The following is a 12,060-nucleotide window of genomic DNA, read 5'->3' on the forward strand; positions in this document are numbered from 1 at the left end:
GTGGGAAGACCGGCGCTGGGGCCCCGCCGCCCAGCGATATCTGCTCGGCCTTAGAGTTAGGACGACTGGAGTGTGGCGGGGAAGTGACTTGCTCAGACCCCTCCAATCTGTCGCCGCCGAAGCCGAGACCCAAACCCACACCTTCACTTGCAGACCCTGCGTGCGCTTCCCGGCCCCGCCGCCGGTGCTAACGCTCGCCTCCGTTGTGCGGCGTTTCAAGTTTTCCGAGCGCTTGCAAGTACCTCCTGCCCCGTTTGCTCTTTTCCCAACCGTTCGGCCAGATACTAATATTTCCCCCATTTTGCAGATGTGGAGCTTGAGGCCGGGAGGGGTAGACTTGCCCGAGGCCACGAAGAGCTGAGGATCGGGGCTGAGTGTCCTTTAGGAGCTGGCTCAGTTGGCCTCAGGCTTGGGCATAAAAAACAGGTGGGACTGGCCGGAGGTTAGAGCTTCTTGGTGGTCGCAGCTCCCAGTTGTCAGCGTAGGCTGTTCTGGACCTGAGTGAGGAGGCGATTTGCAGTGATATGCCTCAGCCTTCCTCTGGACCCTTAAATATTGTTAGTCCTTTCCAGCCTTTAAGGGCTCCAGTTCAGCTGTAGGAAGAAGTGGGAACACGGCCCACTGTTCTCCAGCACCTGTTCAGGTGTCTTTCTTTTTTTTTTTTTTTAATTTATTTTTGATACAGGAGAGACAGAGCATGAGAGGGGGAGGGTCAGAGAGAGAAGGAGACACAGAACTGGAAGCAGGCTCCAGGCTCTGAGCTAGCTGTCAGCACAGAGCCCATCGCGGGGCCCGAACCCACGAACGTGAGATCTGACCTGAGCCGAACGTGAGATCTGACCTGAGCCGAAGTCGGAGGCTTAACCGACTGAGCCACCCAGGCGCCCCTCAGGTGTCTTTCTAAACTGGCTGTGAGATTGTAGATATTGTGGGTTTTTTAAACTTTTTTTTAACATTATTTATTTTTGAGAGAGAAGACACTGTGAGTGGGGGAGGGTCAGAGAGAGGGGGAGACACAGAATTAGAAGCAGGCTCCAAGCTCTGAGCTGTCAGCACAGAGCCTGATGTGGGACTCGAACCCATGAACTGTGAGATCATGCCTTGAGCCGAAGTCAGCCACTTAAGGGACTGAACCACCCAGGTGCCCCTGTAGATACTGTTTTATTAACACACACACACACACACACACACACACACACACACCCGCCGTGCTTGTGGCTAGAAAATAGATCCTTGCTGTTAGCTAAGGAAAGGGAGCCCCCCAACCTCCCCCCTCCCCACATTTCCACTCCACCTGCTGCCTCCTCGCTGAATCACCAATCAGCACTTCACCTGGCTTCCCCTTCACAGCAGGCCCACAGGAAATACTAATTGGTACAGCTGTTCTCTCCTAGGTCTTCCCCTCTAATACCTGGTGTGGAATTGGTGCTGGGTCCTCTGGGTCCTCTGGCCCCTCGCGAATCCGCCTGGGTTTCATAGGTGTGCTGCACAGTTTCCGAATGAACCAGGTTCCCAGGACACGCTCTCATGCTCTCACTCCCCTCCGGCCCGGACCACAGGCGGCCGTCTGGACTGTCTGTTGGGTCCGTACCTTTTGAGCGCGGGTGCGTGCAGAGTGCCATGTTGGGATTGGGTGGGGGGATCCGTGGAGTGAACACCTGTCTGCGAGCAGGCAGGCCCGGTGCCCTTCTGGGCCCATCCTTGGGTTCTCTTCGTCCCTGGCGAGATGATTTCTGAGCTAGGCAGTTACCTCCATTGAGAGAACAGTTCCCCGCAGGTTGTCGAGAAGATGAAATAGAATATAAACATGTGTATTTTCAAGTTTGTACCAGGTAGTAAGTGTCCAGCAAATGTTCGCCATTATCGTGGCTCTTTCCTTAAAGGAGTAGATGCCCGAACCCCTCCCCCGATTGGGGGGAGGCAGTAGGTAAGTGTTGGAGCCCTGGAGTCAAACTGTGAAGTTTCAGTTCCCTTCACTCACGTTCCACATGGTCTTGTGCAAGTTACTTAACCATCCCATACCTCTCTCTCTCATAAAATGTGGACGGTATTTATTTTGTTGGATGATTGTCAGGACTAAGTGACTTAACATGTCTAAGGTACTTTAAAAGTATCTGATGGTCCTGAGGGCTCGATGCATGTTAGCTGTGGCCGTCGTCATCCAAGGCTTTTAAGTGAAGAAGCGGTATCTGGTTTTGTGTGACAGTATGTGAGACAGTATTGCCTTGCTGTTACGTGAAGACTGGGTGGGGGCCGTGCAGCTAGAGACTAGTCTGCATGCTGTGTTTGGATGAAGCCTGGTGGAAACTTCACTCTTATTGTACTTGCAAAGCCAACAAGAGCTACAGCCTGGGCGTCTTCAGTGAACAAATGTCATTTCCTACAGGAACTGCGTTCCGTCTCACATGCTTGCTGCAAGGACTGTCCCCTTCCTGGGAACTGTGGCCCGGCGTTGCATGGAGGTCCCAGGAAGAACTTTGTGCTCCGTGGGTTTAGTAGAACCTGTGACTCTCCCCCAAAACTCTCCTTAGTGGAAACAGCAGAACTCATGGAAATGTAAATCACCTCTTTCCCGCAGGTCATGGGATGCGCTTGCTGGTTAGAGCAGCCTTTCTGTCTCGGGTTCATCACACCTTGTAAGCCAAGAAAGGCGTCATTCTCACTGTTATTACCTGCCCCTGCCCCCCATTAATCATCACAAGATTTCCATGATTAATGTGAAAATAGAGAAAGAGAGGATGGCACCTCACTCAGCCATGGCGAGGCGCTGTCCTGCCCCATGCGCCATGCTGCCCCGTGACTTTGGTTGCTCAAGACCCACAGCTGAGTCTCCCCAGGACAGCACCGGGCACCTGCTGCAGTGCGGGCCTGTTCTTCTGGTCATTTCCCTCCTTCAGATGTGAGTGGACTGCTGGTCACGTTAGCAAAGTCGCTGGCTCTGGTGTGATTAGTTTAGCTCCCAGACGGTAGCTGGCCGTCCACTGCCACCTCCTGGTTAGGGAAGGACATCCAAGGTGACAGGCAGCCTTAGTGGGAAGGTTGGACCTTGAGTGTGCTGGGGTTGAGCCGCTCTGGGCCAGATGCCCTGTGTGGGGAGCCCTGGGAGCCCCGGGAAACGGGGTTGGTCAGCTTTTCAGTTCTGGCCGGGGCTCTGGTCCTGGTACTCAGTGTTTGTTTCCTTGTTGAAATAAGATAAAGGAAATGTAGACCTTAAGCCAAAGAGGAGGAAAGTTCGTTGTTATGTAACTTGCAGGGGAAGAATTGTGATTTAAAACAAAACATCTGCATCAGACTCTTGGAGGGTAAGGGGTCGGTGTCTTGTTTCTCTGTGTCTGTAAAGCACCTAATTCAGAATGGACTCTTGTGTAACAGAATTGTTTTCTCCATATAAAAATGACCTCGACACACATGAACTCTAACCCAGAGAAGCCCATGGATTAAAATCCACTTTATAATGAGAATCCAGGGCCCTGCTAATGGGCCCGAATCCTTTGGACTGGACATCTATCCAGAGCCAGCCCTGGTCAGGGTGTGGGGGAGAGCGCTCGGGCTCCCATGGGGTCTGGGGGAGTGCCGAGATTCCAGGGGGGCGTTGGCCCTCCCCCACAGTGCTCTCGCCAGGACCCCGGGGAGTACCTAGTGGGTGCTTCGGAGCCTGGGAGCCCGGGCAGAGTTGCAGCCTTTCAGCGTGACCGGTGGGGCAGTCCAGAGTTCAGAGCCTTGCTCCGAACCTGCCCGCCCCTTCTCCCTAACAGGAACTGAGGCCACAGGTGCAGGATGTGTGTCGGGAACCTTGGCAAGTCCAGGGTGGGAGGCGAGGCTGCAGGCTGAGGCTGAGGCCGGGGCCAGACCAGAGGCTCCGCTGAGGGATCAGGCTTTGTTAGGGAGCCCTCAGCGGCTCTTGGAAGAGGAGGGTAACACTGCTGACTCTGTGTGTCGGAGACTCAGACCTAGCGGGAGTGTATATTTGAAAAATTCCTGATGACTAATGCCCGCCCCACCCCGTACCCAGCGCTGCCGCCAGCCAGCCAGCCGGGGATGAATGGCTGTCCTTTGATGCAGGAGGAGGAGGGGCGGTGATTATAAAAAGCCCCGAAGGGAGCTGAAAGAACTGGGGGCGGGGCGGAGTGCTGGGGACTGGGGGAAGTAGCTCACTGCGCTCCCACGTCCCCTCCCTCCCCGTGGGCCTTTTGTGCTGTTCACATAGATAAAGATGCACAGTGTGTCTCAGGGGCCTGTCTTGCCAGACATGCGGGGTGGGGCATGGGACCCAAGTGAGCACCCTGTGCTCAGCGTGTGAGTGTGTGTGTGTGTGTGTGCGCGCGCGTGCACTCGCTCACCCCCAGCACTCGAGAGTGCACTGTGGCCCTGCATGGCCTGGAGGCCGAAGGTTTCCCTTAGCCTGGGCCAGTGGGCCAGCACCCCCTCTTTCCTTAACTCCTAATTTCTGGTCTTTAGCCTTGACCCGTGCTTGGTGCTTTAACTAGATACAGCGGAGCCCAGCCTTCACCAGGACATCTTCCTGGTGAAATGTGGATAAGAACCTAGTTCTCACAGTTGTGAGTGTGAAAGGAGAAGGTACGGGGGTGGGGGCGCTGGAGGGTCCCCGACACTTGGCAGGAGCTCACGGACCTGAAAGCTCTTTGAGCCTTCTTCCCTCCTGGCACAGGACTGGCACAGGACTGGCACAGGTGAGGAGATGCAGGGAACCGGGGTTCCTAGTCCTGCCGGAGGTGGAGATACAGGCTTGTGAACAGGTCCTCAGCCCCAAGGAGGGAGTGCTCTCCAGGGCAGGAACGGGGAACAGGCTGTAGGGTGCAGTGGGCTGTTGACGTGACCTTTGACACGCTCTGCTCTTCCCAGACACCGGGCTGCGTCTTCGCGCCGCCCCCCAAGTGTGTCTGGTGGCTCGTGGCGCCCCCACAGACGTGAGCCTTCCTCTCCTAGAGCAGGAGTGCTCCTCACCTGCTCTTCGTGGGGACTCGATTCCCTTTGCCTCTGGCTTAAGAGGTCCCACGTGTGGTAAGCCGACAGCTTTATCTGGAGTTCTTTCCGCGGTCCGGTTTCGCCTGGATCTGGGCAGTAAATGTTGATCAAAATCTTTTCCCCGTCTTATGAGTAGGCCTTCAGTAGTAGCTCCTGGTCTGAGCTGAAAGCCGGTTGCTTTTCTTTGTTGGGAGTAGGGAGCCGAGAGCCTTAAAAAAACAAGAACAGAAACAGTGGGGTTACCTCACCTGCTAGTTGGGGCTGGGGGTGGGGCTTCGTTGGGAATCTGAGTTTCCATGACCCGAGGGCAGGCCACCCCAGGGGAGGGTGGGTGCCGTCTGCCACACGCAGCTGTTTCTCTCTCCCTAATCGAGCTCCCCCCGCACCTCCCTGAGCACCCCAGCCTTTTTGGCCTTTGTTTGTTTCTTTTTAATCCCCTTCTACTGGAGAAAACAGGACCCGGAGGACAAGCAGCCCCACCCCCACCTCAAACCTAATTTGATCAGTTCTATAGAGGATCCTTTCCCTCTCTCTTCCACCCAGGTCCTGTATAGACCCGCTGGAAAGTATTTCAATCCTGAAGTAATTTGCTGAAGTAATTTGCTGTTTTTCAAAGAAAAATGGTCCGTGCATCACGGCCCCGGGCCCTGTTCCGGAGTTTCCGCCAGTCTCAGGAGAAGGGAGGAAGGTCCAGACTTGCCTTTGCTGGCTCTCTGGTACAGTCCTGCTGTGAGCACGGCAGTGGGGGTGGGGGGGGACAGTCCCCAGGCAGCTGGGGAAGGCGGCAGGATCACCAGGCAGCCTCCTGGGAGGCCTGGACACACGTGGGAGCCCGCAAGGGAACGTGTTTGTTCAGTAGGATTTTGCCTTCTGACACCAGGTCAGAGATTCTGAGCCCTGCAGTCTGTAATCCAGGACCCCCTGTGGAGCCGGAAATGCAGATGCCCAGGCCTTCACCCAGATTTTGGATTTGGCAGCTGTGAGGATGGGGTCTGGACAGCTGTGTTTTTAAGCAGCTCCATGGACTTCCTAACCCTCAGCCAGGGTTCAGCACCAGGTATAAACCGCTGGGCCCTGAAACAGAGTGAGCCCTGTTCTCCCCTCCCAGTCCAGTGGGGAAAACAGGCAGATGGAGTTGGAGGCACAGAGGGCTGTCCTAGAAGAATCAGGGGCGGAGGGTTTCCCATAGAGGAGATGTTGCCTTGGGAGTCTGAGTCCAGGCAGGGCACCCGCTGCAGGGGCGGCGGCAGTGGCTGGAGTAGACGGACCTCATGGTGGGCAGGTGGGGTGAGGGGAAGCTCACAGACCCCAGGAAGGACTTGCAGGGTTGTACTTGGAGAATTGTAGGAGTCTTGTCTTCACTTGCGAGCCACTGAAGGGCCAACAGGAACCCCAGAAGCAAATGGGGCCTGTTTAATGGAGTTTAGTTCATTTCCAATTTTAACAGTTTCTGGATTTGACATTCTTGTTGTTGAGTGTGATAAACACACATTTGGTTTTATCCCTGGTTCCTGGCACACAGTCCCTAAAACCCTTGGGGCTTCCTAAGTTACAAGGGTGGTAGGAGCATCTTTTGTTCTATGAGATGGCTCTTGCTGGGCCCCTGGCCGGCTTCAGAATGGGGACTGGTCACCAGAAAGACCTAGGCACGGTTCGTTGGAACTTGCCGCCCTCCCCCATCCCCACCCTGCAGGGAGATGGAGTCGGTCCTCGATGGCCAGCTGTCCAGCCTTGCTTACATATGGAACCTCTTTTAAAAAGCCCTGTACCGTGGAATTCGGGGAGCTTTGGGGTTGGTGAACACATGTACGTGCTAGGAGGGTGGTGCACCCCACGAAGGCACGGGAACTCCACACCCCTCCCCCACACCTTAAGCATCTCTTCCACTTGGCTGTTTCTGAATTGTATCCATTATAATAAACTAATGGTAATAAATTGTTTTTGCTGCATTCTGTGAGCTGTTCTAGCAAATTATCGAACTTGAGGGCGACGTGGGTCCCCTCAATTTTAGCCAGTCTGTCAGAAGGATGGGAAGCCCAGGACTTGGGACTGGCATCTGAGGTGAGGGCAGTCTGCGCAGGCTCTGGGTGTGTTGAGTCATGGTTGAATTACAGGACACCCAGTGGCGTCCACACTAAAGCGGGAAGGGTTGATGGGAGAACACCCACACTTTTGGTGTCAGATGTGTTGTGAGTGGAAACAGTTTAGACAGAGCAGCTCCTTTCCTTTTCTCCCTGTTAGGGGGCCAGCTCCTGCTCCCAGCCCAGTGGGGGGATTTTGTGCTGGCCCTGGGGGGCTGGAGGACCGGGGCCCCTGGGGGCCTGGACCACCAAAGGCAGCCTGGTGCCTTTTGTTTACCTTTAGCCTCTCCAAGCCTGTTTGGCCCACATCAGAGGGCGCTGCGAGGGCTGACTGCGAGCAGGCCTGTGGAGAGCTTGGGACCTGAAGTTGCTCCTCCCTGTGTGTGGAATGTTTGGGGGGACGGTTTGGACGTTATTGTCCCTAATGACATCTCAGAACACCTCTTCCAGGGAGCAGACCAGCATTACCTAGTGATGGAAACCGCCAGGCACTTCTTCCGAATTTTATTTGCAATGCCAAGTTCTAAGCCATGAACTAGGAAAGAAGTTTGGACATAGGCCTGTCGCCTCAGACAGCAAGCAGATGTGCGGTTTCCCCGGGAACCCCCCTCTCTCCCCAGTATTACTGTGGCTCTGCTTCCATGGGCTGCTGCTGACACCCCGATCCGCTCATGTGCAATTTGACCTTGCAGCCTCAATGCCAGACCGGGAATTGGAGGTGTTCGATCTCGTGTCGGGACCCAGCAGAGCCTCCTCAGCCAGCCAGCGCGCACGGCCACCTTCCAGCAGAGGTTTGATGCCCGGCAGAAGATCGGCCTTGCAGACGCGCGGCTCAAGCTGGGAGTCAAGGATGCCCGGGAAAAGCTTTTGCAGAAAGATGCTCGATTCCGGATCAAAGGGAAAGTGCAGGATGCCAGAGAGATGCTGAACTCCCGCAAGCAGCAGAGCGCGGTGCCCCAGAAGGCCCGCCAGGTGGCCGACGCCCGGGAGAAGATCAGCCTGAAGCGGAACTCGCCAGCCGCCTTCATGAGCCCGCCCGTCGGGACGGTGACCCCGGCCCTGAAGCTCACCAAAACCATCCAGGTAGGTGTGGCTCCTGTCGTAAGTTCTGGGAAGCCGGGAACAACTGTGGGTCCAGGCAGGGAGTGGCAGTGGCGGCCAAGGGTGTTTGGGCAAAATGACAGTTCTCCCAAGTGTTTGTATAGTGACCTCATGAGGGAGGCAAGGTTTTCAGCTGTTTTGTGGGGAGGAAAGGGGGCTGCAGCAGAAGTAAGTGCCACTCTCAAGTGAGCTGGTGGCGGAGCACGCGCTGTGTGGCAGCCCTACCCCCGGTGACCTTGTTTATCTCTGCACTCTGGGATCGTTGCCCCAGTCTGAGAAGACTCGTGTCAGAGATGGGAATGGTGGTGCCCAGAGCTCAAGCAGCCCGTGAGCCGGAGGGCGGGGTAGGCGCCCCGGCCGCGAGCACAGCTGCCAGGGGCACAGGAACAGTACCCTGCATCCTTCACGGCCCCCGCGGTGCCAGGCGCAGCGCTGCGGACTTCCTGAGCCGGGCTTGTCGGGCGGGATGCCGAGGCTTTCTGGCTTTCCTGCTTTGGATGGGAGGCACTCTAGGGCTTTTGACCACAGACCAAAACTGAGCGCCCCGGACTTCAAGTTCAGTGGTGCCTGACGCGTGGAGGGCACACGTGGACCCCAGGGGATGAATTCTGATCTCTGGGTGTTTCTAGGTCCCACAGCAGAAGGCCATGGCACCCGTTCACACCCATCCTGCTGGGATGAGGATCAATGTTGTCAACAACCACCCGGCCAAGCAGGTGAGAGTGTGTGTGTGCACGCGCCTGTGTATGGGCCCATGTGAGTGTGTTGACGGGGTCTGCTGAGTGGATGGATGAGGCCTGGCCCCAGTTTCCAGTGTGAAGAATTGGAGAGATTATGGTTAGCTTTGGCAGTTTATGAGTTTAAAAAAAAAGAAACTTCTTAGAGTGGGGGCGGGGGTGAAGGGGCAGAGAGACAGATTGAAGGTCCTCTTTTTTTTTATTATAAAATAGTATGTGCAAGGCAACCACGTGGCTCAGTTGGTTAAGCATCTAACTTCAGCTCAGCTCATGATATCATTGTTTGTGAGTTCGAGCCCTGCTTTGGGCTCTGCTGACAGCTAGCTCAGAGCCTGGAGCCTGCTTCAGATTCTGTGTCTCCCTCTCTCTCTGCCCCTCCTCCACGTGTGCTCTGTGTCTCTGTCTGTCTCAAAATAAACATTTTTTTAAAAAGTAGTATGTGCTTAATACAGAACACTGCAGGGGCGCCTGGGTGGCTCAGTCGGTTAAGTGTCCGACTTCAGCTCAGGCCAAGATCTCACGGTTGGTTGGTTCGAGCCCCGTGTCGGGCTCTGTGCTGACAGCTTGGAGCCTGGAGCCTGCTTCAGATTCTGTCTCCCTGTCTCTCTGCCTCCTCCACGTTAAAAAAAAAAAAAAAAGGAGAAGAAAGGAAGAACACTTTAAAATAGAGAAAGATGAAAAACGGGGGAAAAGTCCCTCTTGGTCCTGCTCTCCAAAGTCAGTTGCTATTGAAATTCTGTCCTGGTTCCTTTTTTTTTTTTTTTAAGTATCATCATTGTTTAGGTGATGCAGAGTTATAGGTGTGATTATATTATTATCCAATTTTGTGTCATTCTGTCTGCATTTTATAATGCAAGCGCTTCTCTGACTCACATTCACTGTAAACATTTTTAGTAACTGCATAGTCCATTGAGTTGATGTTCCGGTGTTTTTTTTTTTTTTTTTAAGCCATTTTCCTATAATTTTCACTGTTAGAAATCCTTCTGTGAACGTGTTTGTGGCTGGAGCTCTTTCTGGGGCTTGGGTTCATTTCCGTCCGCCGGACCGCCCAGGACGGGCCTTCTAAGCTGAGGCTGCTAGGTGCTGGTGGCCTGAGGAGACCTGGAGGGTGCCCGCTTCTGCGGGGCCCTTGTGGGCGAGGAGGCAGCCCGGCAGGATTTGAACCCCGGCCTCCCAGGCACCCACCCCCTGCGCCCGCTTCTCCGTCCATCAGTTGGCTCCACGTCTTGCTCTCCTTGCTCCAAATGTCCGCAGGCCGCGTTAGCTGTTCTTCTTTTCTTTCCAGAATCTTTATGACCTAGAGGAGGAGGACGATGCTGTTGCTCCCATTCCCAGCAAACAGATGAAAGTTGCAGCCTCCGGCAGCTTTCTCCACCACGTGGTAAGGCCCCTCATGCTCTTCTTGTACCCGCCGCTTGTGCCCGCCACCTGTACCCCATCGGGTGGGCGAGAGACGCGGTCCAGAGCGTGCGGCCTTTCCGCTCAGTCTTTCTTCATTTGGGTCCTAAGGTTTTCAGAACTGGAACTAATGTGGCTGGTTTTACAAATGCTGAGACCAGGGTGGCCGGTGATCATGTTCAAGGTCCCACAGTGGGTGGGGCGCGGGGCCGCAGCCTCCAGACGCTCGGGGGACGCGGGTGACCGCACCTGAGGGAGACCCGTCTTCTCCCCTTTGCGGCAGGACGTTGTGCGTCTTCCCCTTCCCTCCACGATCAGCAGCTCCAAATCCATTTTGCAAACTGGACTCCCTCGGTCGGTGTGTTAGCAAGAAAAACCAGCCTTGCCTGTGCCCCCAGGTGCCGCCTGCTTGCAGGGCAAGCTTGGCGGCCTCGGGTGCTGGTCAGGTTCCCTGCGGAGAAGCAAAGAGCGCGGCATCTGGAACAGCAGAGAGGCCGGCATCAGCGGGTGTAGCCGGGTACAGGGAGGGCGGCCAGTGGGCACTCGAGCTCAGTGCCTTCGTGGCCCAAAGACTCCATTTCTGTCGTTGCGTTGAAGTGTAGACCCGCTTCCTGTTGCCACTGGAGTTCTTAGAGTGACGCGTGAAGCTCAGTGGGGCGGATTCGTTACAGGGCCTGGGCCTTGCCTCCGGGCAGCCTGCGGGGGCGAGGCGGTGTCCGCGTGGGCCAGTTTAAGACTCCCCTTCCCGCCGCCCGGCGAGACAGGCACCGCCGTCGTCCTGGTCTGCAGATGAGGCGTCGGGCACGGGGGTTGAGCGTGCGCAGCGTGGCCCAGCTCACAGACTCAGGCCCAGGGCCGCGCGGAAACCGCTCGCCTGGCCCCGGCCCCGGCCCGAGAGGAGTGGCGTGGAGCACGAGGCGGGCTCGGTCCAGTCCGAGAAGCGGCGAACCGGCCGCTCTGCCGCCCCCGGCTTTCTGCTCGGCCGCGGGGACACCCGGGACCTGGCTGGCCTGTGTTCCCGGGGGCCGCGGGCCCTGATGGCCCGGGCTCTGCGTGGTGCCCCGTGCGGCGGGCGCGGGGGCCGGAGGGCTGGGGGTCGGGCCTTCTTAAGGGTGGGTGCCTGTGCCTGCCCGGCCCAGAGCTGATAATCAGCCCGTTGCGTGGGAAGCACGTCTGAGAATGAACTTGACCCCAAGCTTTTGGCTTCTGATTAGCCCCGAATTGCAGAGTTTTCCTAAGTCTGAATGGTTTGGGTCGGCCTGCGGCTTCAGATCAGGCCTGCCTGGAAGGTTCTCGGCGAGGACCTCCTGCACTCGAGAGTGGCTTCTGTGAGCACAGACTGTTCCTCCCCTCCCCCATTCCTTGGGGGAGGTCACTGGCAACCTCCTTGGCTCCGCACCTCTAATGGAGTTGGGGAGCTGGGAGGGCTCGGGGGTGAGGGTCGTGAGCCCCTCAGGGCTTCTCTCTCACCTTCTTCTCTAGCCCCAGATTCCTGTCTGCCTCTTTGTTTAGGCCGGGCTGAGCACTTCCAAGTTCTCCATGGCCAAGGCCCTCCCGCTCACCAAAGTGGTTCAGAACGATGCGTACACGGCTCCTGCCCTCCCCTCCTCGGTTCGAACAAAAGCCTTGACCAACATGTCTCGGACACTAGTGAACAAGGAGGAGCCCCCCAAAGAGCTGCCGCCTGCTGAGGTAAGGGTGGGGTGAGGTGAGGGGGAGGTGGGGTGAAGGTGGGGTGGGGGGAGGTGAGGGTGAGG

At 56.3% G+C, this 12,060-nt stretch overlaps 1 protein-coding gene across 3 annotated transcripts in view; it reads left to right on the forward strand.

Annotated features, from left to right (window-relative positions):
* The window catches only part of POLDIP3 (DNA polymerase delta interacting protein 3), a 21,027-nt gene that overhangs the window by 415 nt on the left and 8,552 nt on the right, over positions 1 to 12,060 (forward strand). For 2 of the 3 annotated variants that reach the window (XM_029955680.1, XM_029955678.1), the window contains exons 2-5: positions 7,760 to 8,150; positions 8,798 to 8,884; positions 10,191 to 10,286; positions 11,816 to 11,995. In XM_029955680.1, the coding sequence (XP_029811540.1) occupies positions 7,760 to 8,150; positions 8,798 to 8,884; positions 10,191 to 10,286; positions 11,816 to 11,995 (754 nt within the window). Of the gene's footprint in view, positions 1 to 1,512; positions 1,584 to 7,759; positions 8,151 to 8,797; positions 8,885 to 10,190; positions 10,287 to 11,815; positions 11,996 to 12,060 lie in introns of those variants that run through there. The other variant, XM_029955679.1, reaches the window with a different exon arrangement.

This window comes from Suricata suricatta, chromosome 10, assembly GCF_006229205.1.
Source record: "Suricata suricatta isolate VVHF042 chromosome 10, meerkat_22Aug2017_6uvM2_HiC, whole genome shotgun sequence".
NCBI classification, from domain to species: domain Eukaryota; kingdom Metazoa; phylum Chordata; class Mammalia; order Carnivora; family Herpestidae; genus Suricata; species Suricata suricatta.